The 25,880-nt window shown below is 41.8% G+C and overlaps 1 protein-coding gene across 1 annotated transcript in view; it reads left to right on the forward strand.

Annotated features, from left to right (window-relative positions):
* The window catches only part of LOC134351477 (protein kinase C-binding protein NELL2-like), a 374,438-nt gene that overhangs the window by 86,046 nt on the left and 262,512 nt on the right, over positions 1-25,880 (forward strand). Inside the window, exon 7 of the mRNA XM_063057673.1 lies at positions 9,342-9,492. Coding sequence (XP_062913743.1) covers positions 9,342-9,492 — 151 coding nt within the window. The remainder of the gene's footprint in view (positions 1-9,341; positions 9,493-25,880) is intronic.

The raw sequence follows: 25,880 nt of genomic DNA on the forward strand, positions 1-25,880 counted from the left end.
TTCATGACATATTCTGGTGATATTAAACCTGATTCTGATTCTGAGTTTGAGGAGATTTGGTATGTCCTAATGACACTTACAAGTTTCTACCGATGTACCATGAAGAACATACCTCCAAGTCTGTATCCTGTTTTTCTATTTGACGACATTCATCACTATCCACAATTTCATTCACTTTCATGTCATCTGCAAACTTGCTATTTGTCCTTCAATCTACATTTTCATCCAAATCATTTACATATATCAAAGCAACAGATGTCCAAGCAGTGATTCCCCAATGTGACACATCTTGCACAGACCTCCACTTGGAATAATCTACCTTCTGCCTTCTACGGCCAAGCCAATTCGGAATCCAATCTACCAAGGCTGAAATAGACAGTATAATGTCTATGATCTGTATACGTCCTGAGTCTAAGGACTGGATGATTTAATATATGATTCTTGCTAGTTTGCTTCATGAGTGTGTTGTAAGCTCATTGTTGAGACTCATAGAAATAGATCCCAATCAACAAGGTCTGGACTGGTGGGGATTGAAGTCTGAGAATGGGTGAGTAGGATGTACGTCCAAGCCAAGATATGTCAGTGCATACTGCATTTCCTCTTGACCTACAGAGCACTTATATAAAGGACAGAATTTAATTTACATGGTCCTCCTCTGCCCAATGTCATGGCTGCATGCTTATACTTGTCAGTCTGAGATTACAGAGACTTCAGATGCCATTGTCATCATTATGTGTTATATGATGTCAGCAGTTATGGTCTCATGACCATGATTTTTCTTGGCAATTTTTTCAACAGAAGTGGTTTGCCATTGCCTTCCACCTGACAGTGCCTTTACAAAATGGGTGGCCCCAGACATTATCGATACTCTTCAGAGGTTGTCTGCCTGGCATCAGTGGTCGCATTACCCGGAATTGTTATATGTACTAATTGTTCATACAACCATCCACCACTTGCTCCATGGGTTCACGTGACCCTGATGGGCGGGGTTATGGGGGACATGGTTAAGCAGGTGCTACACCTCACCCAAGGGTGACCTGCAGAGGGACGGAGCACCTTACACCTCCTTTAGTAGAGATGTATCACCACCCTGCAACCATTTAGATATATCTATGCCAAAATAGTCTGTGACAACTGATGATATGGTCAAGGCGCATCCCCAAGAGTTGGGTGGACCATGAGTTGTCTGTTATTGGGATGTCATGACAGACATGACTCAGACCCTAAATGAATTCCTTCATCCAAGTTACTAACATATAACGTAAATAGAATTGATTCCAACACAGACCTCAATGGATCACCGCTAGCCACCGGCAACCAACCAGAAAAAGCTCCCTTTATTCCGACTCTTTGCCTCCTGCCAATCAGCCACTGCTTTATCCATGCTAGAATCTGCCCTGTAATACCATTGGCTCATAGCTTGTTAAACAGTCTCATGTATGGCACCTTGTCAAAGGCCTTCTGAAAATCCAAATACACAACATCAAGCAATTCTCCTTTGTCTATCCTGCTTGTTCTCTCTTTAAGGAATTCCAACAGATTTGTCAGGCAAGATTGTCCCTTGAGGAAACCATGCTGACCATGACCTATTTTACCATGTGCCTCCAAATACCCCGAAACCACAAGCTTAACAATCAACTCCAACATCTTCCCAAACCACTGAGGTCAGACTAACTGGCCATAATTCCTTTTCTTCAGCCTCTCACCCTTCTTGAAGAGTGGAGTGACATTTGCAATTTTCCAGTCTTCCTAAACCATTCCAGAATCTAGTGATTCTTGAAAGATCACTTCTAATGCCTCCACAATCTCCTCAGTAACCTTTATCAGAACCTGGGGTGTACAACATCTGGTCCAGGTGACTTATCTACCCTCAGATCTTTCAGTTTCCCAAGAACTTTCTCCCTAGTAATGGTAACTTTACACACTTCATGAGCCCTGACAGATGGAACTTCCACCATACTGCTAGTGTCTTCCACAGTGAAAACTGATGCAAAATACGCATTCAGTTCATCCGCCATTTCCTTTTCCCCTTTTACTAACTCTCCAGCATCATTTTCCAGTGATATGAATCCACTTTCACCTCTCTTTTACACTTTACATATCTGAATAAACTTTTGGTATCCTCTTTAATATTATTGGCTTGCTTACTTTCATATTCCATTTTTACCTTAATGACTTTTTAGTTGCCTTCTGTTGGTATTTGAAAGTTTGCCAATCCTCTAAGTTCCCACTAATTTTTCCTCTATTATATGCCCTCTCTTTGGCATTTATGTTGGCTTTGATTTCGCTTGTTAGCCACAGTTGTGTCACCTTGTCTTCAGAATACTTTGGTATGTGTATATCCTGTACCTCCCAGAAATTCCAGTCCTTGCTGCTCTACCGTCATCCCTGCCAACGTTCTTTTCCAATCAATTCTGGCCAACTCCTCTTTCATGTCTCTGTAATTCCCTTTAATCCACTGTAATACTGATACATCTGATTTTAGATTCTCCTCAAATTTCAGGGTGAATTCAATCATATTATGATCACTTTCCCCTGAGTGGTCTTTTAACTTAAGATCTCTAATCAATTCCGGTTCATTGCAAAACATCCAATCTGGAATAGTTTATCTCCTAAAGAGCTCAACCACAAGCTGCTCTAAAAAGCCATCTCATAGGCACTCTAGAAATTCACCCTCTTGGAATACAACACCAACCTGATTTTCCCAATCTATCTCCATATTGAAATCCTCCACGACTATTGTAACATTGCCCTTTTCAAATGCATTTTCTTTCTCCTGTTATAATTTGTAGACCACATCCTTACTGCTGTTTGGGGGTCTGTATATAACTCCCATCAGGGTCTTTTTACCTTGCAGTTCCATGGCGCTATCTACAATGGTTCAACATCTTCCAACGCTATGTCTTCTCTTTCTAATGATCTGATTTCATTTTTTAGCAAAAGAGCAATGCCACCCCTTCTGTCTTCCAGCCTGTCCTTTTGATACAATGTGTATCCTTGGACATTAAACTCCCAGCCGTCCTGATTAAAAACTAGCTGTTTACATGCACCCCTGGTGTGGGTTCTCTACCTCCTTGGATGATGACAGGCATTGACCTGTAGACTGAAGGACCAGTTTCGTGGCTCTTTGGCTGATTCCGTATCATCAAGTCAGGTCAAGCTTATCGTCATTTAACTATATACATGTATACTGTCAAATGAGACAATGTTTCTCCACACCAGTGTGTAAAAGCACAGTAGTACACATAACACACATATAATGTACAAGATAATAAGAGGAATAGATAGAGTGGATAGCCAGCGTCTCTTCCCCAGGGCACCACTGCTCAATACAAGAGGACATGGCTTTAAGGTAAGGGGTGGGAAGTTCAAGGGGGATATTAGAGGAAGGTTTTTTACTCAGAGAGTGGTTAGTGCGTGGAATGCACTACCTGAGTCAGTGGTGGAGACAGATACACTCGTGAAGTTTAAGAGACTACTAGACAGGTATATGGAGGAATTTAAGGGGGGGGGTTATATGGGAGGCAGGGTTTGAGGGTTGGCACAGCGATGTGTGCCGAAGGGCCTGTACTGTGCTGTACTATTCTATGTTCTATGTTTTATAACATAAAATAACTTAGGAAAGTAAGGATAAAATCTACAGATGAATTGTGCATTAATAAACAAAGTAAGGGGATAAATTAAATATTGTCAGGTACAGAACAGATTAACCAGTGAGATGTTGAATGTGGTGCAGCAGGGAGCTGGGGGAAGAAGCTGTTCCCATCCTGACTGTTCTTGTTTTTATGCATCAAAGTCTCCTGCCTGATGGTGGGAAACCAAAGAAGATGCTGGATGGATGGGTGGGATTGTTAATAATACTCAGGGCCTTGCACACGCAGCACTCCTGATAAATGTCCCTGATGGATGGATGGATGACCCCTGTGATCCTCTCAGCCATTCTTTGTAGGAACTTCCGATCAGATGCTTGTGTGCTCCCATACCAGGTAGATGCAGCTTGTCAGGACACTGTCAACGGTGCTCCTGTAAAAATCAGTTAAGATGGAGGGTGGGAAAGCCTCACTTTCCTCGATCTTCTCAGGAAGTGGAGGTGCTCCAGCTTGTTAGTCATCAAGTTTGTAGTTGTACAGACGTTTAGTGTTATAACTTCCTTCCGATCCTCCGTCTACTCCTCATTGCCACTTGGCTACGATATCCCCACTGGATGAAGGAGCAGGGCAAGAGAGCTTTAAAATTATGCTTGAAACATGCTCTGCTGGAGATAAATGGCATAGAAATCAATAGTGCACTGAGAGCAGTTTATATATCTTCCTTCACACTGAATTTGTTCTTCGCTTGCTTGAATGATTCATTCGTTAAATAACACTGTTTTCCAGAGTAACTAGCAGCTTGTGGCACGGAATATTTCCTCACTGGTAAATTCACAGACAATTTGTGCGTGAGAATGTTGATAGTATTATGTCTCAATAAATGACATTGCCTACCTCAACGTCAGTAATGAAGACAACACAGAAATATTGAGTGTCTCCAGTTTTGTTGTGTCATGTGTGATGTTTTGTAACTTCAAAACTAATCGAAGGAAAAACATGGGGAGCCCGGGGATAAACTTTTAGAAAGAGTAAGATGAGGAAACTCACACCAGTCCTCACAGAGGGATCAGAAGTGGAAATCAGGAGCAATTTCAAGTCCTTGGGGGTCCCATCACTATTTTTTGATTTCTGTTTTTTTCTACTACTGATTTTTAGCTTAACTATTTAATAGACATATATATATTTACTGTAATTCAGTTTTTTTGTTCTCTATATTTATTTATCATGTATTTCATTGTACTGCTGCCATAACATTACCAAATTTCATGACATATGCCAGTGATATTAAACCTGATTCTGAACGATTCAAGATCTCTGAAGATGTATCCTGGGCCCTACATATTGATGTAGTTACAAAGAAGGCATGACAGTGGCTATATTTTATTAGGAGTTTGAGGAGATTTGGTATTTCACCAAAGATACTCACAAATTCTTACAGATGTACCATGGAGAGTGTTCTAACTGGCTGCATCAGCTTCTGGTATGGGGTGTAGGGTGGCTGCAACTGCACATGATCGAAATAAGCTGCAGAGAGTTGTAAACTTAGTCAGCCCCATCATGGGCACTAGCCTCCACAGACCCAGGACAGCTTCAAGGAGTGATGCCTCAAAAAGGTGGCATCCATCATTAAGGGCCCCCCTCACCCAGGTCATGCTTTGTTTTCATTGCTACCATCAAGAAGCAGGTACAGAAACCGGAAGGCACACACTCAACGATTCAGCAACTGCTTCTTCCCATCTGCCATCAGATTTCTGAATGGACATTGAACACATGAACACTGCTCACTACTTTTTATTTACTTTTGCACTACTTATTTAATTTAACTAATATTTATTTATTTATTTTAATATTTAACTAATATTTATTTTAACTGAAATTCAGTTTTTTCCCTCTATTATTATGTATTGCGTTGTACTGCTGCTGCAAAGGCAACAGATCTCATGACATTTGCCGGTGATATTAAACCAGACTCTGATTCTGATAGTAAGGCGTCAAATATGACGCAGTGACATGATAACATATGGGATTTATGTACTTTTACATACACCCGTAATGAAATATGTAAACAACAAAGAATGCTTAATCAAACAATATATTTACAACATTACTCAAATATTATTGAATTATTAAATACACAACATTATGAGCTGGATTCCATACCTCATCTTTCAGACGATACCAATTTAAAGCAGAGGTTCCCAGCCTTTTTTAATGCCATGGACCTCTACCGTTAACTGAGGGGGTCCATGGAGCCAGTGTGGGGGAACCCTGATTTAAAGCCACAAACTAGAGGGAGATGTGAAATGGTGTCAGTATAGCAACATTCTGACATTCATGGCCTTGTGAATAATGTCAGGTTCACAACTTTATTCCAGTCGATAGCATTTTGAAAGAGAAGATGAACAAATTGAATGCTGAAGAGTGAATGAAAGTGAACTAGATTCAAATCAGTGAAATTAAAAAAAAATGTAAGAAAAATTGAGAGAGCTGGAAAGGAAAATTTAAAAACATTAAATGTAAAACGTTCTGTGGTGATGTACCACACAAAGCAGTGATACCGGCTGCTTTAAAATTTATTTGTGTTGGCAGTGAAAATCCATAAATCTCACAACACACAATGAAAAAAGTCAAGTGATGGTAATTTTTCCATTTTTGTGAGCAAATCATGAAGCGTGACTTCTCATCCAGCAATTAGCGATGGGTCAGATCAGATGACTAGTGTGTAAAGTGTGACAGAATCTGGGGTAGTTAATGGGAATGTGGGGAAATTCAGTGAGGAAATGACATTGCTCAGTGAGCAATGGCTATCATAGACATGATGGGACTAATGGCCTCCTTCTCTGTCATCAGGAAATAGAAATCATGGATGTAATTGGTACTTGAAGGCTGGTTTATTATTGTCACATACACAGTGAAAGGTTTCTGTTTGCATGTCATCCAGTCAGATCATTGCAGGCATAAATGCATTGAGCTAGTAGAGATGAGAAAACAAAAGAGTTTGTACGTTCTCCCCATGACCATATGGGTTTCCTCTGGGTGCTCCAGTTTCCTCCCCTGGTCCAAGGGCGTACTGATTTGGTGGTTGGTTGGTCATCGTGGGTCGCCCTGAGACTAGGCTAGGGTTGCTGGGCGATGTGACTCGAAGAGGCGTCTGTGCCCGAAAGCTGACTGCTTGTTCTTTTCCAAAGAGGCTGCCTGACCCGTTGGGTTCCTCCAGCATTTTGAGTGAGTGTGTGTGTGTGTGTGTGTGTGTGTGTGTGTTTGTGTGTGTATACGAGGGGATGGGTGGTCCTTGATTATGTTGGCCAGGAATAATTGAAGGAATTTTGCACTGATTTTAGCATTTGACTCTTGTTATTTCTCTAGCATTTCCTAGACCAACATCATTGCGCAATGCCCCCTTGCTGTTCTTAACTAGCAATGGCTTTACAATTTAAGCAGCTAGATGTGCCCTCAGCTGTACCTTTATGCATATTCTCCAAAGAAAAAAAACTATGGATGTAATCATCTTTGCTTTTACAAGGGCTAGGAGAGTTCTGTAATAACGAAGGAAGACACTTCCTCAACAAACCAGCTGTCATTACGTGAAGAGATAGCACTGAGTTATTCAAAGAGACAATTTCTTTATCAAAGATTCAAAGTACATTTATTATCAATATATGTTTGCAGTATACAATCCTAAGAATCATCTTCCCCACAAACAGTCATGAAACAAAGAAAAACCATGGAAACCATTCAAAGAAAAACATCAAACCTCCTCCCCATACACTTAAAAAAAACAAATTATATAAATGACAACAAAAAAACAGTGAAAAACACTGGATGTAAAACACAAAATTGAAAGAGTCCAAGCACATTCAGTTCAGTTCAATCTACCGCTGTGTTGTTCGTTATCTTCAGGCCGCTCCAATTAAAAACGTCCAAAATAGCAACAAAAAAGCAGTGACCAGATATCAGAAACACATCATAATGTGAACTACAGAATCCAGACCACAAACTGCATTGATTAAAGCTTGACTATCAATAACAAAAACGTAACAAGGAAACCTGCTAGCGCCCCACTCCGTTTTTGATTATGTAGTATATGCAATTTTCTAACTGTGTTTAAATTACAACATCAAGTAGGATCATTTACTTAAGTAATTCTTTGCACTTCATGGCTGGGTAATTTCTACCTCCCATTTTGTGCATCTGTCATACACCACTCTGATTGAAACTCTGCTGGGCAAACTGTTTTGGTCTGGAGAAACCAACCATAAGGATGTCATGTTTGCTGATTACAAGGGCAATGTGAGAATGTGCTGACAGCTGTGAGCTACTCTGTGATGTTGTCTGTCCGCCTCTCTGTATTTTCTGAAGGTTACCAGCTGATTCATTCAGAACTATGAATTCAAGTTTGAATAACCACAATTCAGAATGTACTTTCACTGAAAACATTGATATTCGACTTTCTTTTCAAGTTGAGTGTCAAGAAATGTCACAGAAGAAACTCTTATTTTACAGAGGCTCCTCCCCTTTTCCATTCCACATTCTGGCTTACCTCTTTCTCTTCTCTTCTCTTCTCACCTACCTGTCAACCACTTCTGTTTTTTCCGTGGTCCACTCTCCTCTCCAGCCCTTTACCTTGACCACCTATCACTTCCCAGCCTCTCACTTCATCACTCCCCCTCCCCCACCCACTTACCTTTCCTTCATCTGGCTTCACCTATCACGTTGCAGCTTGTAATCCTTTCTCCACAACCCCCTCCCCCGCCCCCCCACCACCTTCTTCCTCCTCTTCTCCTCCTCTTCCTTTCAAGACCCGATGAAAGGGCTTGGTCTGAAATATTATTCCTCTCCGTACATGCTGCCTGACCTGCTGAGTTCCTCCAGCATTCTGGATTTACAGCATCTGCAGAATCTCTTGCGTTTAAGCTTCTGTTTTGCTTTAGTTTGATTTCCATGTTTTAATATCACCAAAATGGGAAAGCATACCAAATAAAATCATTTTGTTGGAGTTTTTGGAAGTCTTAAGCTACCACTTATTTTTGCACTGTAACAAAACAAGGGGCGACCTCACAGATCATTAGTGACTGTTTAATGGCTGGGCAATATCAGACCTTGCTTATAATTATCAGTCTTATAACATCTCAGCTGATGGTAAACACAATGGACTATTATTTTTAGCCAACCTAGATGAAATCTAGATTGGGCTGCGGGGTGGAGATGCATCTCTGCCAGTGGTATAGCGCTCCTTCCCTCCACTAGCCTGCAGGTCACCTTTGGACAAGGTGTAGCACCTGCTTAGCCTCTGATCAGGGTCATGTCAAGGAATGGGAGCAGATGGTGAATGGTTGTATGAGTAGCTGGAGCATATCACAAGTCCTGATTATACGACCACTGACCCCAGGCAGACAATCTCGGAAGAGTGTTGATAACGGCTGGGGTCACCTGTCTCGTAAAGACACTGCCCAGAAGGCGGCAATGGCAAACCACTTCTGTAGAAGAATTTGCCAAGAGTAATTATGGTCATGGAAAGACCATGATTGCCAATGTCAGATGACAAGGCACATAATGATGACATTGAGATGAAACAATGAACTGAACCACAATAAAACTACAAAATTGTGGTGGCTGATGCAGTTAGGTAGTTTGAAGCAATTGTGGAAAATAAACCGTGGCCATTTAGTAGTTTTCTTTGAGAGATTTCTGGCCAAGTTGTGGGAAAATAACTGAGTTATTCTTGCTTTATTTGTTTTCCCTCTCTTACAGATACTGCAAGGATTCTGAAAGCATCACCAATTGCAGTCGAACAGATTTCTCAGAAACTGAGATACACACGGGAGTTCACTGTTCTGATCACACTGAAGCAGGTCCACTACAATTCAGGAGTCTTTCTGTCAATTCATCATTCAGATAAGAGGTCAGTGACACATATTTCATAGGAAGATGGTATATTCTGATTGCATTCATTGATTCAAAGCTATAGTTTATTATCCAAGGAGAATGGTACTATTCTGTTGGTAGTTATATATCACCGGCATATGTCGTGAAATTTGTTGTCTTTGTGGCAGCAGTACAATGCAATACATAAAAATGGAAAAAAATCTGTGAATTACAATAAGGAAATATATACATGAAATAGTTAAATTAAACAAGTACTGCAAATCTAGTGTAGCCTGGGGAAAAGTACACGCTCAGGACAACAAAGACTGTTTTGGGTTTTAATTCCTTTGTCAGTTTTCGATGTTTAAGTGCCAGAAGAGGGTCGCGAAACAAAACGAATAAATTTACTACCAGTTCTTGCCGTTACAATCTCAGTTTAACTTTCGCTCTGCACCCTTGTGTATGGACAGAATTTTGTATGCAGTATAAAAATACCAGAACTAATACAGTACAAATACGGTAGTGGCAATCCTGAAGGAACACAATACAAACAACATTAGAATCCCACCCACCCTGCAACTTATACATAACAGCAAAAAATGTGAGTGAATACATCTCATCTAAGACGTACACACGTGTAAGGGGGTTCCGTCTTTTATGTTACTGTGTAGGCTAATTAAAATGGCTTCTTTGTTATGTTATACTTCGGAATGCTTCTTTGTTATGTTAAATGCTGAGAAAGTTCTTCCTGCTAGCAGTTTGTTGAATCACGTTACTGATAAGAAGATGTTATGAACCAATTGGAATAGTTGTTATGTTTTTGGTGTATTTGAAGATACTGTATGCGCGGGGTTTTTGGGCAGAAGGCGGGAGAGAGAGTCAGAGAATGGACCAGGTGCTGTGAGTCCGCTAACAGGGTCGGATCCCGAGCCAGGCGTTTGGTGAGGAGGGGAGACAGAGACGGACTCGTGTGGAGCATCTGGTTGACCACCATTGTTGGTCCCAGGCGGCTGGTCGAGGTGGTCCGAGGGGTCGCAGGGTGAAGAAGAAGGGTCCTGAGCTCCAACTGTTTGTGCACGAAGAGATTGAACTTTGATAAGTGTGGCATCTTTTATTTTCCTTTTATATTTTATTCTCTATTAATTATATAGTTCCAGTAATATCTATAAACTGTAAATCATTTAATCGTATCTGGTGTATTGTCTGTTATTTGGGCGGGGTGGGGTACATCACACAGCATCCACACAAACTATTACCCAGTTTGGCGGGGCCGAGGGCTGTTTCCCTGGACAGCGAGCTGAGCGACCCTGAGGTTGGCTGGGGGGGGCTACACATGTGCTGAACTTCCGAACAGAGACTAAGCATTCACGCTACGCGGTTACATGCACAATCAGTCCCGATACAATAAAGTTAGACAAAAGGTACACTTTGGCACAACTTTTACAAAGTATTGCCTGGTAGTTAAATCACAGGAAGACTGACCTCCTTGGATGGTGAGGAACTTGGTATAAGCCACGCTACCCAGCGTCGATTCCTTCACTTGTGGAAATCTAAAGCATCCACATGTAAAACGTGTCAAATTACCAATATTCTCGATCCGCCAACAAGCATAAACGAATTCACATGGATATTGTCAATTAATGCTCACCTTTCCTCAGCATGCCCAGCACGCACTGGGAAGAACCCAATTCCAACACCTTACCACGTCTTCAGCAGAAAGCAAAATTGTCTCCCCACTATCCCGCATGTGTGTAATGACATCACTGTCTCCCCTTAAAGGCACAGACAACTATTCTAGCATTACCCAGAAGGCTGCCTAAGTACACTTTTAACGATATTGAATAAGATCCGACGGTCATCCGGTTACATAGTCATAGTCATACTTTATTGATCCCGGGGGAAATTGGTTTTCGTTACAGTTGCACCATAAATAATAAATAGTAATAGAAATAGTAGTAGTAATATTACTATTAGTAAATAGTAATAGTCATGGAAACAATAAATAGTAATAGAATAGTAATAGAAAATAGTAATAAATAGTTAAATAGTAATATGTAAATTATGCCAGTAAATTATGCAATAAGTCCAGGACCAGCCTATTGGCTCAGGGTGTCTGACCCTCCAAGGGAAGAGTTGTAAAGTTTGATGGCCACAGGCAGGAATAACTTCCTATGATGCTCTGTGCTGCATCTCGGAGGAATGTCTCTGAAATACACTAGAAATAAAAAAAGTATTGAGGTAGTGTTCATGGGTTCTATGTCCATTCATACATTGGATGGCAGAGGGTAAGAAGCTGTTCCTGAATTGTTGAGTGTGTTTCTTCAGGCTTCTGTACCACCTCCCTGATGGTAACAGTGAGAACAAGGCATGACCTGGGTGGTGGGGGTCCTTAATGATGGATGCTGTCTTTTTAAAGCATCGCTCCTTGAAGGTGTCCTGGATACAACGGAGGCCCATGTTGGAGTTGACTAAGTTTACGACTCTCTGAAGCTTATTTCGATCCTGTGCAGTAGAGTCCCCACCCCTCTCCCCAATCCTCTGTATACCAGACAGTGATGCAGCCAGTCAGAATGCTCTCCATGGTACATCTGTAGAAATCTCATTACATATTCCCTTAAGGAGGAAAGGGGACTTTGAAATAGAGAGACCATCGAGCAATATGATGATTGTTAACTTCAGAGTTTGAAGAGGAATGAGGTTACTCTTAAGGGAAATGGGGTGAGTGGACAACTTCACTCACCTCAATGCTGCACTGACTTCAGAACTTATGCACTCTCTTTCAATTAGTCTACAACTCATGTTCTCTGTATTATTTACTTAGCTTTTAATATTATTTTCATGATTGGTGTTCTTATACACATTGGTTGTTCGTCAGTCTTTGTTTATGTGTAGTGAAATGTATCATAAATTCTGTTGTATTTCTTTATTTTCCTGTGAATGGGAGACACAGTAGTGTAATGGTTAGCACAATAACAGTACAGTAACCGGAGACCTGGGTTCAATTCCTACCTCTGCCTGTAAGGAGTTTGTACATTCTCCCTGTGACTGTGTGGGTTTTCTCCGGGTGTTCAGGTATCCTCCCACAGTCCAAAGACAGACCAGTTGGGAAGTTAATTGGTCATGGTAAATTGTCCCGTGATTAGGCTAGGTTTAAATCGGAGGTTGCCGGTGGTGTGTCTCGAAGGGCCGGTTCCACACTGTGTCTCAATAAAAATAAATTTTAAAAGGAATCTCAAGATTGTGCATAGTGACATAAACGTGCTCAGATAACAAATTTAGTTTGAAATTTGAACTTTAACAGTGTATGGGATCGGGATTCAGAATAAAAATGATTCAGGACCTCAAAGCCCTGGAGCCCCATTCTGCATTCTTCACTTCTGTTTCCTACTGAAGCTGGCATGTCTCAGAAGTGCTTGATTCAGAATGGTTGTCAGTGCTCCAGTGTCAGACCCAAGTGGTTATCCTTCATGTGTCTGCCAGGACACCGAACACTGGCAGGCCTTTCAATCACCTGACTTTCACATTTGTACTTCCTTTCTATGGATCACTGGATATTAATCAAAAAGGAAAATTTGACTTTTATTCTCTCTCATTTTAACCAATGGGAACTGAAAATAATCCATCATTCCTTTGGTTAATATTTTATAAATGTCTAGAGTTGGAAACAAGCTTGAAACCTTGTCGGTGGGGGCGGGGGAGGGAGGGAAGAAAGGGGATTTTCATTTAATGAGAGGAGTTCAGGTCTAATTTTTCTCACACAGATAAACCCCATTCTTCATTTATTTACCCCCACCCTGATGCTTAACTGGGTCGTTATTACCAGATGTCACATTAATAGTGACAGATTAAAGTAATACTGCATATTTGGGACTCCATGTGAAATGTAGAAAAATCAGAATTCCTAATAATTTCTCATCAAAATTTATTATTCAACCAGCTATTTCCTCCAGTTAATAAGCTGAAGTCCCAATATAATTAGACATGTAAGAGACTTGGCAATCTTGAGCAGACCGACTTGCTGGGTTCTTCCAGCTCGTTGTGCGTGCTGCTCAGTATAATTAGTTTGTTATTCTAAATATAAAAATGTCATAAACAGTGGAGGTTCTGCAGATGATGGAAATATGGAGCAACACAAAGTGCTGGAGAAACTCAGCAAGACAGGCAGTATGTACGGGAGGGGGATAAACAGTGGGCGTTTTAGGCTGGGACTGTAAAGGAAGGTGGCAGAAGTCAGAATAAGAATGTGTGTGTGTGTGGGGGGGTGGGGAGTGAGTGCAGTTGATCGGTGAAACCAGGCAAGTGGGAAAGTAGGTAGATGGAAGAGGGAGGGTGAAGTAAGGACCTGGAAGGAGATTGGAGTCCTGACAAAGGGTGTCAGCCTGAAGCATCGAATGTCATAGTCATAGTCATAGTCACACTTTATTGATTCCGGGGGAAATTGGTTTTCGTTACAGTTGCACCATAAATAATAAATAGTAATAAAACCAGAAATAGTTAAATAGTAATATGTAAATTATGCCAGGAAATAAGTCCAGGACCAGCCAATTGGCTCAGGGTGTCTGACTCTCCAAGGGAGGAGTTGTAAAGTTTGATGGCCACAGGCAGGAATGACTTCCTAAGACGCTCTGTGTTACATCTTGGTGGAATGAGTCTCTGGCTGAATGTACTCCTGTGCCCAACCAGTACATTATGTAGTGGATGGGAGACATTGTCCAAGATGGCATGCAACTTAGACAGCATCCTCTTTTCAGACACCACCGTCAGAGAGTCCAGTTCCATCCCCACAACATCACTGGCCGCCTTCTTCTCTAGTAATGCTACCTGGACTGCTGAGTTCCTCCAGCATTCTGTGTTCCTCCAACATTTTCCAGCATTTTGCCTGGGACCGTACTCGCTAGGATTCAGAAAAATGAGAGGAGATTTTAAAGAAACATATAAAATTATTAAAGGGATAGATAAGATAAAGGCATGAAAGTTGTTCCACTGGTAGGTGAGACTAGAACTAGGGGACAGAGCCTCAAGATTCGAGTGGGTAGATTTAGGACGGAGATGAGGAGGAACTGCTTTTCCCAGAGAGTGGTGAATCTGTGGAATTCTCTGCCCAATGAAGCTGTGGAGGCTTCCTTAGTAAATATATTTAAGACAAGGTTGGATAGAATTTCGCATTGTAGGAAAATTAAGGGTTATGGGGAAAAGGCAGGTAGGTGGAGATGAGTCCATGGCCAGATCAGCCATGATCTTATTGAATGGCGGAGCAGGCTTGACAGGCCAGATGGCCGACTCCTGCTCCTATTCCTTATGTTCTTAAGTGTGTTACTCTGGATTTCCAGCATTTGCAGAATCTCTTGTGTTTATCACAGTTGGTTAAGATTTGCTCAGTTACGTGAGCTGGTACACATTGATAGTTGTCCATCGTATCTGACCATGACAGAAAACCTGTGACGGTGGAGTAGTTAAAGTGTAAAAGCTGTTGCACTGGGAAGTTCTACTCTCTTAAGCTCAGAAGTCTGGGTCCAGTGGTACGAACAAGGGTCTGCCTTGGTTGCAGTGGATGACCATGGCGTCTTCTGTGTCTTGACATGGAACTTCTGGTTTGAGATGGTACTGGTGAATCTCAGTGACTTCTGGCTGGTGCCTAAACAAGGAAAGCAATGAAATACTTTGATAAACAACACTTTTCTGGCAAATGATCATCGCAAGTAATAGTCTGGAACTTCCCTTTGGACTTGGAGGCAGTTTGATGTGGCAGAACCGAGGCAAGGCAAGGCAGTGGGCCCGTTGCCCAGAGCGAGGAAGGGCTAAGGTTCAATGGTTTTAAGTGCCATGCCGAATCAGAGAGGTCGGTGACAGGCTGAATGGAGACGGTGGGGTCCTGGCCCCAGAGCATATCGAAGTGAGTGAACTCAGCATTTGGACGGAGATTCAGGCTCCAGGCCAGACTGAAAAGGTCAGAGTGTTGGGGCCCAAAGTGAGGGAAAGGCCAGTGCAGATCACTGCTCCACGACCCAGCTCTGCACAGAACGATGTTGAACCACGGGACACTCTGAACATCAGTTCATCACACTATTTGCTTGCGGTGATTGTTTGCATGATGCTTTTTTCTCTGCACATTGAGTGTTTGCTGGTCTTCTTTTAATGGGCTCTTGATAGAACATAGAATAGTACAGCACAGTACAGGTCCTTCGGCCCACAATGTTGTGCCGACCCTCAAACCCTGCCTCCCATATAAGCCCCCATCTTAGATTCCTCCATATACCTGTCTAGTAGTCTCTTAAACTTCACTAGTGTATCTGCCTCCACCACTGACTCAGGCAGTGCATTCCACGCACCAACCACTCTCTGAGTAAAAAACCTTCCTCTAATATCCCCCTTGAACTTCCCACCCCTTACCTTAAAGCCATGTCCTCTTGTATTGAGCAGTGGTGCCCTGGGGAAGAGGTGCTGGATATCCACTCTATCTATTCCTCTTATTATCTTGTACACCTCTATCATGTCTCCTCTCATCCTCCCTCTCTCCAAAGAGTAAAGCCCTAGCTCCTTAATCTCTGATCATAATGCATACTTTCTAAACCAGGCAGCATCCTGGTAAATCTCCTCTGTACCCTTTCCAATGCTTCCACATCCTTCCTATAGTGAGGTGACCAGAACTGGACACAGTACTCCAAGTGTGGCCTAACCAGAGTTTTATAGAGCTGCATCATTACATCGCGACTCTTAAACTTTACCCCTCGACTTATGAAAGCTAACACCCCATAAGCTTTCTTAACTACCCTAACCACCTGTGAGGCAAGTGAATTATACTTTTCTTACCAAGGTTTTGTGACCTTGAAGGTCAATGGTTCAATGATTCAATTTAGTATCAGAGAACATATATAGTATACAACCTGTAATTCTTACTCTTCAAAGACATCCACGAAGAGAGAAAAAACTCAAACAATGGATGATATAAAAGCATTAGAACCCCAAAGCCTGCCTCCCTATCCCACACACAAGCTGCTGCAAAAGCATCAACCCTCCTCCCACTTACTCCAGCAAAATCAGCTCCCCTCCACAACCCACCATGTAATAGCAAGACCATGACTTAGAGTCCAGTGAAAACTACTGTCCGTCCCAGCACTTCGACATCTCAACCAGCCCTCTCTCACACTAAAGGGGAAGGGAGAAACATCGCTCCTGCTACAGCGAGAGGGGAGGCCACCAGCTTCCTGCTTTGATGTTACAATCTGCAGTGCCACTTACTCAAGTTCCCCTGGCTCAAGGATCAACAAACTCTTTCCCACCACCGAAAGGGAGAGAGGCAGCCCGAGTGCAGAGGCCTCTGGTAGCTGCACCGACCGTCGCAATGCTTCAATCTCCCACCACGCTTCAGTCAATGACATTGGTGAGGAATCAGGTCATCCTCAGGGCTGCACCCCGAAGGCACTTGTCTTCCAAGCCACTCCTGGAGTTTCTGTAATAGCAGGCCTCTCGGTGAATTCCGAACAGCGAGATCCCACTGTCCGTAGAGAACATAGTTTGAGTGCAGCTGTAGATCAGGGACTCCAACAGGACCCTGGCCACCCTGAAAAGGAGAAAAGAGACACAAAAACAGGAGGTTTAAACTGTTTCACGGATGAACTGGAAGAAGTCATTCAGGTCCACAAAAACCCTTGGCACTATCTTTGATGTTTGCTCTATGGTCCTTTATTATGTAAAATATTAAACAATATACAATGATACTGTGAACTATTTCAAATATCTCTGTCATACAGGATTTGACTTAAATCTCAGAATCTTTTTTCACTATCAGTTCAATTTCCACCACTATATCCTTTAAAATATCTACTAATAGTCCAAAGGTATAATTCCATTATTCAAATCACTTGAGGTTCATGCCATTTGGTTCAATTTAATATTAAAGTATTACATTTACCTGATATTGATTTACAAAGGTAGGCTGCCTACAAATTTTGAATATTTATAAATGATAACCACCTCTGCATACTTTTTTTTGTATTTGGCAGGAATAAAAATACAAAGTGGAGGACATGCAATTGAAGAAAGTCTTTGTTAAACCATTCGTTTTCTGATATAAAATAGTATAATCATTAAAAAGAAGTGTGTTTAAAGATGAAGCAGATGTGGGAGAGTTTACATAGGAAGCTTCGAATTCTACAATTGATTGAGTGGGCAAAATTGGCAACTTACGAATGATTGTATGAAAAAATGGATATTGAAAAGTCATTACATAAAAAAGTAATAGCTATCTGGAATTGATCTCATTGGGAATGAGATGAATGGATCTCTTGGCCCACTTACATATACGATAATGAATGACTGGAATTGAATACTAACATAAAAATAGATACCTTGCAGAGATTATTTCAGATAAAATAATGGAAACCCAAGAGTGATTGCTTTGAGTATAATGGAAGTCCAAGAGTGTTTGCAAGGTGGATAATGGATACGCTGAATTGATTTTTATGAAGAATTATGGACTTACAGAGGTAGCTGCTGAGAGGTGGAAATACCTATCCCCAGTAAATTGGACATAACTGTCACTCTCTATAGTTTACATTTGTGTTTTGTGTGGAAGTTCTTACTTAGCAACCTAAACATTTAAAACAAAAATTAAACACAAAACACAAATTTAAACTCATTCATTTAAACAATTTCATTATTGGGCCACAAATAATGGAAAGGGAACTGGGGAATTCACCAAAAGGGGAATTATGTCCAATTTGAAATTCAACCATAAGGTATAGGAGCAGAACTAGCCTACCACAATGGTTATTTAGGATGGCTCAACATGTCACTGGGACTCAGCTACCGGACTTGGAGACAATCTGCAACTCTCGAGGCCTACAGCATGCTCGTGACATCATTAAAGACCAATCCCATCCCGGACACTGTTTGTTCAATCTCCTGCCATCGGGTAGGAGATACAGAAATATCTTAGCCAGGACAGTAAGACTGAAAAACAGCTTCTTCTCGATGGCTGTTGTGCAGATGAATAATGCTACACCCTGGCTAGCCAATGGCCTTTGAGTGTGATGGACTATCAAAATCATTTGTTGTATGTCCGGTAAACATAGAATTTATTTATTTATTATTTTAAAATTAAGTCATACTGCATACATTGTAAATATCTGTTTTGCATGGACTGGAGTAGCACCGCAACCTTGTTGTCTTGAGCAATGACAAGACAGTTCCATTCCATTCTATTCATTTGGCCCATCAAGTGTGCTCTGCCATTTCATCATGGCTGATCTATTTTCCCTCTCAGCCCCAATCTCCTGTCTTCTCTCTGTATCCCTGACGAATCAGGAATCTATCAGTTTCTGCCTTAAATATGCCCAGTGACTTGTCCTCCACAGCCGCCAGCGACAACGGATTCTCGGATTCCCCACTCTCTGGCTGAAGAAATTCCTCCTCGTCTCTGTGCTAAATGGATATTCCTCTATCCTGAGATTGTGTCTTCTGGTCTTAGACTCCCCCACCATAGGAAACATCTTCTCCACATCCACTCTATTGAGGCCTTTCGACATTTGATACGTTTCAATGATTTCCCCTGCTTCATTCATCTGAATTCTAGTGATGTGGAGAATTCAAACACTCCTTATATGATAAGCCTCTCAATCCTGAAATCATTTTTGTGAACCTCTTTTGAACCCTCTCCAGTTTCAGAACATCCTTTCTGAGACAAGGGGCCCAAAACTGTGCACAATACTCCAGATGAGGCCTCACCAGTGCCTTATAAAGCCTCAACATTACATCCTTGCTTTTATATTCCAGTTGATTAAACATAAAATTGGTATAAAACATACTGCAATAGTCTTGGAATAATTTCCATAATAAATCATTAGACAGAGTTTATCTTATCTGGTATTATGAGTGCCTCTTAATCACTCTGGGATTGAAATTCAACCAACTGCAGGCAACAGAAAATAAAATCAGTAAAGACTGGACATACTTGGGAGGTTATTCAGAGTCCATGGAGAGAGTCTGATAGGAGAACTTCCAGTAATTGCTCTCTCCCCTTCACCATTCCCCATTCCTGTTTCTCTCTCACACCTCATCTCCTTACCTGTCCATCCCCTCCCTCTGGTGCTCCTCCCCCTTCCCTTTCTTCCGTGGTCTTCTGTCATCTCCCAGCAGATTCCCCCTTCTCCAACCCTCGATCTCTTTCACCAATCAACTTCCCAACTCCTTACTTTATCCGCTCCTCCTCTCCCGGTTTCACCGATCACCTGCAACTTTGTACTTCTTCCTCCCCTTTCCCCACCTTCTTACTGTGATTTCAAGTCTTTCTTCCCAGCCTTGATGAAGGGTCTCGACCTGAAACGTTGACTGTTTATTCCTCTCAATAAATGCTGCCTGGCCTCCAGCATTTTATGTGTGTTGCTTATATCAAAACTGGTTTGTTCAGATATGCTGCAATCTCTGGTTATCTGATATTGCTGAATTCAATGTTGCTATTAGGACCCCAATCTTATTTAAAGTAAATGGTCTGCGGGCGAAGGCTTCTCCAGAAGGTAAAGTGGTTCACATTCTTTTTGGTCCACTCTATCTCGTCGGTGTTTCATACTGAAGATTTCACAGTCAAATCATTCCAAGAGATTTACAGTATCTTAGGATTGCCATTTCAAGGTTGTCAGGTGGAGATCCAACTCTACCAAATGAGGTGTAAGGTGCTCCTTTCCTCCACTAGCCAGCAGGTCACCCTTGGGCAAGGGGTAGCACCTGCTTAGCTGCCCCTCCCCCCCCCACCCCGCTCAGGGTCATGTGAAGTCATAGAAAAAGGAGGTGGATATCAAAAGTCTTGGTTATGTGACCACTGGCGCCAGGCAGATAATTACTGATGAGTATTGATAATGGCTGGGGTTCACCCATCTTGTAAAGCCACTGACCAGCCAAAGGTAATGGTAAACCACTTCAGTGGAAAAATTTGCCAAGAACAATGATGGTTATGGAAAGACCATGATCAGCCACATCATGCAACATGGCATATAATGATGATAATCATAATGATCACACTGGCCACCACAGACTTGTAGGACATCCTCCTTTAACATCTGCCGGACGATGCTGAGGATGTTCTACGAGTCTGTGGTGGCCAGTGCGATCATGTTTGCTGTTGTGTGCTGGGGCAGCAGGCTGAGGGTAGCAGACACCAACGGAATCAACAAGCTCATTCGTAAGGCCAGTGATGTTGTGGGAATGGAACTGGACTCTCTGACGGTGGTGTCTGAAAAGAGGATGCTGTCCAAGTTGCATGCCATCTTGGACAATGTCTCCCATCCACTACATAATGTACTGGTTGGGCACAGGAGTACATTCAGCCAGAGACTCATTCCACCGAGATGCAACACAGAGCGTCATAGGAAGTCATTCCTGCCTGTGGCCATCAAACTTTACAACTCCTCCCTTGGAGGGTCAGACACCCTGAGCCAATAGGCTGGTCCTGGACTTATTTCCTGGCATAATTTACATATTACTATTTAACTATTTATGGTTCTATTACTATTTATTATTTATGGTGCAACTGTAATGAAAACCAATTTCCCCCGGGATCAATAAATTATGACTATGACTATGACTATAATGACAATTGTCATGGTATAGATAAGGATACAGTAACTTGATCCATCAACTGTATAGATCAATCCTAATCACCAACGCCTCCTCAGACTATTTGCTGTAAACCTGAAAGCCCTACTTGTTTCCCTTTCTATTATCCTTACATATTTCATGGTCTCTACCCTGTCTCACTCATTCTTTTTGTTACTTAACATCATCATTATTATTATGTGCTGCTTTGTATGACACTGGTGATCATTGTCTTCCATCTGTCCTTATTCTGATGGTTGACTATGGGCAAGGCCCCTTTTACGCTGTTCATATTCTTTTCTTATCGATTACCATGATTGTTCTCAGCAAATTTTTCTACAGAAGTAGTTTGCCATTGTCTTCTTCCAGGTGGTGTCTTTACAAGACATGTGATCCCAGCCATTATCAATTCTCTTCAGAGCTGATCTGCCTGATTGTTATATACAGCCTTCTTATTTCTCTGCAGCTTAAATGTTAGCATTAATTTCAAAGATTCAAAGTACATTTGTTATCAGAGTATGTATGCAGTATATGGCCCTGAAATTCATCTTCCCACGGCCGCAAGCACCATCGAACCTGTTTAAAGATAAATATCAAACCCCCAACACTCAAAAAAAACCAAATCGCACAAATGGCAAAAAGAAACAAGCAAAACATAGAACATAAAACACCAAACTACAAAACTGTCAAAAGAGGCTAAGCATATTCAGTTCAGCTCAGTCCACTTCGATCTAGCATTGTGTCGTTTGTTATCTGCAGATGGCCCCGATCAAAGTCGCACAAAATAACAAAAAATGAGCGACCAAAAAACATTATAACATGAACAACACAGTCCAATCCACGGAGGGCATGGATTAAACCTTGCCCAAGATCCAGTCCTCCATCCTCTGGCAGCATCGAGCAAGAGGGAGGGTGAGAGAACGGGAAAGATAAAAAAAATGAACAAACTCAGGCACCATCCTTTGGTGGCGTTGAGCAGGAGGGAGAAAGAGATCATTTGTACGCAGGCACCGTCCACCTTCCTCTGGGGACAGAGACCGAGAGAGAGAGAGAGAGAGGAGAGAGAGAGAGACCGGTCACTCAGGCGCTTTCCCCCGGGAACAGCAGCGAGAGGGAGATAGAGACCGGTCTGAGTCATAACTGCACTCTGCATAAAATCTTTATTTCTCACACCCTCCCTGTGTACTGAGCTAGATTATTGAGAATATTGTTAAGGAATTTTTTGACTGTATTTTTCAAAAGCTATTTTAATGAGTCAGAAATGAACATGACATTTTGAAAATTTTAAGTATATCTGTGGGGGAAGTGTGGCTTTAAGTAGATTAACCTTGCAGTCTTAATCCATTCAATGGATCCATTGAATAATTTGTAAGAATTAGTCTGGTTTGCTTTGAGATTGAGAACATAATCACACTCTACAAATTAGGATCATGGCACGGAGCAGATATGGTCTTGACTGTCATGACCTGACACAGTGTACCGTTTTTATCATGACTTTTAATTTACTGAGAGAAATCTCCAGTGATTCACCAGGTGACATTTCAAGCTGATAAAATTTCAAATTAAAACCAATATAAAACCAATTCTGTGATGTTTCTCTGTCACCATAGCTGTATAGTCAGACTGTCTTTCAAGAGGGTGAATCCTTGCAAGGCCACATAACAGTCCTCACAGAGGGATCAGAAGTGTGAAGAGCCAGCATTTTCAAGTTCCTGTGTGTCAGTATCTCTGAGGATCTATCCTGGGTCCAACATATCGACGCAGATACAAAGAAGGCATGACAATTACTATATTTCAGGAGGAGATTGAGAAGATTTGGTATATCACCAAAGACATTCAAAAATTTCTACAGATATACCCTGGAGAGCATTCTAAATGACTGCATCAGCATCTGGTATTAGGCGGGGTGGCTACCGTACAGGATTGAATTCAGCTGCAGAGAGTTGTAAACTTAGTCAGCTCCGTCATGGCCACTAGCCTCTGTAGTATCCAGGACAGCTTCAAGGAGTGATGCGTCAAAGAGGCAGCATCCATCATTACCCAGGACATGCCCTGTTAGCATTGCTACCCTCAGGGAGGAGGTACAGGAGCCTGAAGGCACACACGCAATGATTCAGGAACAGCTTCTTCCCCTCTGCCATCTGGTTTCTGAAAGGACATTGAACCCATGAACACTACCTCACCACTTTTTTTGCACTACTTACTTAATGTTGTATATACTTAATGTAATTCACAGTTTTCAAATTATTATTATGCTTTGCAATGTACTGCTACTGCAAAGACAACAAATCTCTCAACATATGTTGGTGATATTAAACCTGATTTGGATTCAGATTCTGACATTGTCAGAGATTGGTTTGTGTCATCAAATCAAGTTTTATCTTGATTCTAATTGGTGCTGAAACTTTCACCAGCACTCTATTGATACAGTCATCAGCCTCCTCACCTTCAGCTTCTATAAACCTTAATTCACCTGGAAGTCTGCAAGCAATTTGAGGGTGCGTTCAGTATCACATGTAGCCCTGTGTAGAACTATTATATAATTCTGTGGTGTACGGGCTTTCTGGGAGCATGGGGTACTGTGTTCTTAATTCTACATCGTTACATTGATCACAGCATGTGTGCTTTTATCCAAGCCTGCCATCTGGTTGTGCAAAATAAGCACGTTAGTGTCCTTGCATTTCATTGTCAGGTTGGCTGGATGCGAGTACAAATGGTAATCAATATTTCCACATACCAATGACCAAATTTTCTGTTCTGTTTTCCAACACTATTGATTTGAAATTGTGATTGAAGCTTTGCATTCCTTAAAGATACCCTAATTATGTAATCACCTCCACCGCACTTTACTCTCGAATCGTCTAAATTTGGTTCCTTGTCCTTGTTTCCCCCTCTAATTCAGCTAGAATGACCTCTCAATATTTAGAGTTATCTGCTGAAATTCTCATCACTCATCAAAATCAGGATTAGAATTAATATCATCGGCATACAGCGTGAAATTTGTTGTCCTTCGGGCAGCAGTACACTGCAATACATAATAGAGAAAAAAAGAATTATACTAAGTTAGTACTGTATATGTTAAATAGTTAAATACATAGTGTAAATATAAAAATAAAAATAAGGTGAGGTAGTGTTCATCGGTTGAATGTTCATTCAGAAATTGGGTGGCAGAGGGGAAGAAGCTGTTCCTGAATCATTCAGGCTCCTCCATCTTCTCGCAGATGGTAGCAATGAGAAGATGGCATGCCCTGGGTGATGGGGGTCCTTAAGGTTCAAAGGTTCATTTTATTGCCAATGCATACATGTACAATGCAACTCCGATATTTATCTTCTTCAGATAGCCATGAAATACAGGAAGACCATATGTGTTGATGAACGAAAAGACATCAACTCCACCCCCCCGACATGAAAAAGAAAAGAACCAAAACTCGCTGACCCCTAATTCACCCTCCAACAGTATAAAACAGCCACAATAACATTACCCAACCCCCTCACTCGCAGAAAAGAACAGTGACAGTAGAACCAAACACCCAATACCCTCCCCCCACACAGAAATTAACAGGTCACCCACCCGCCAATCGGCCACAAGAAAGAAAGCACAGAAAAATTGAAGGAAACCAATATAAAGTACAGACCCATATTCACTTAAATCTCAGAATATGGGAAATATCTTTTCGCCTGCATACGAGGAGAGCAGCTGCACAAACACAATCCTTCCTTAAAGAGTAACTGCCGACCCAGGTCCTACCGCCACCAATCTGGGCCAAACGCGTCGACCTGTGTTTGAACGCCGCTGATCCAGGTTTAATGTGCCAACTGGGCTGCTGACTGTCTCTGATGGGAGCCATCGACATTCACCTCGATGTTTCAATCTTCCTTGTCGCTTTGAGATGGAGTCGTTCATGACCCTGTGTCTTGTTTTTGGTCTTTTCCATGAGCCAAGTTGTAGTTCTCCGATCTTTTTGGCCCCTGTCTCTATCTCCATGAGGCAGTTCTCCGGACACAGCATAGCGCTGGATCCTTCGATCAAGTTCCAAACTATCGCCAACAGTCTCCATAACACAAACAAAACAAAAAGAACAAGCAGAAGGGGTAGAAAAAGTGAAATAATTGGATAGATTTGCTATCTGCAAGATGTCACCAGAGGAATTGTTGTTCACTGGTGCCATCTTGACCTTAATGATGGATGCTGCCTTTTTGAGGCATCGCTCCTTGAAGATGTCCTGGATACTACGGAGGCTAGTGCCCATGATGGAGCTGACTAAGTTTACAACTGTCTGCAGCTTACTTCAATCCTGTGCAGTGCCCCCCCCCATACCAGATGGTGATGCAGCCAGTTAGAATCTCCATGGTACATTTGTAGAAATTTGCGAGTGTCTTTGGTGACATATCTTTTCAAACTCCTAATGGAATAAAGCCTATCCTCATTCCTCTCCTTTCATCTCTTCTTTGAAGAAAAAGATACAACTAACATAGGGTTACACACACAACATGCTGGAGGAACTCAAAAGTTAGGTAGCATCTGTGGAAGGTACTAAACAGTCCATGTTTTGTGCTTTCATCAGGATTGGAAAAGAAGGGAGAAGAAGCCAGAATAAGAAAGTGGGAGGAGGTGAAGGAGTAGAAGCTGGCAGATAATAAGTGAGACCAGATGAGGGGTAAGGTTGGTAAATGGAGGGGGGGGGATGAAGTAAGAAGCTGGGTGGTGATAGGTGGAAAAGATGAAGAGCTGAAGAAAAAGGAATCTGATAGGAGAGGACAGTGAACCATGGAAGAAAGGGAAAGAGGAGCAGAAATAGAGGGAGGTTATGGCCGGGTGAGGAGAAGAGAAGGAGT

Source organism: Mobula hypostoma, chromosome 9 (assembly GCF_963921235.1).
Source record: "Mobula hypostoma chromosome 9, sMobHyp1.1, whole genome shotgun sequence".
Classification (NCBI taxonomy): domain Eukaryota; kingdom Metazoa; phylum Chordata; class Chondrichthyes; order Myliobatiformes; family Myliobatidae; genus Mobula; species Mobula hypostoma.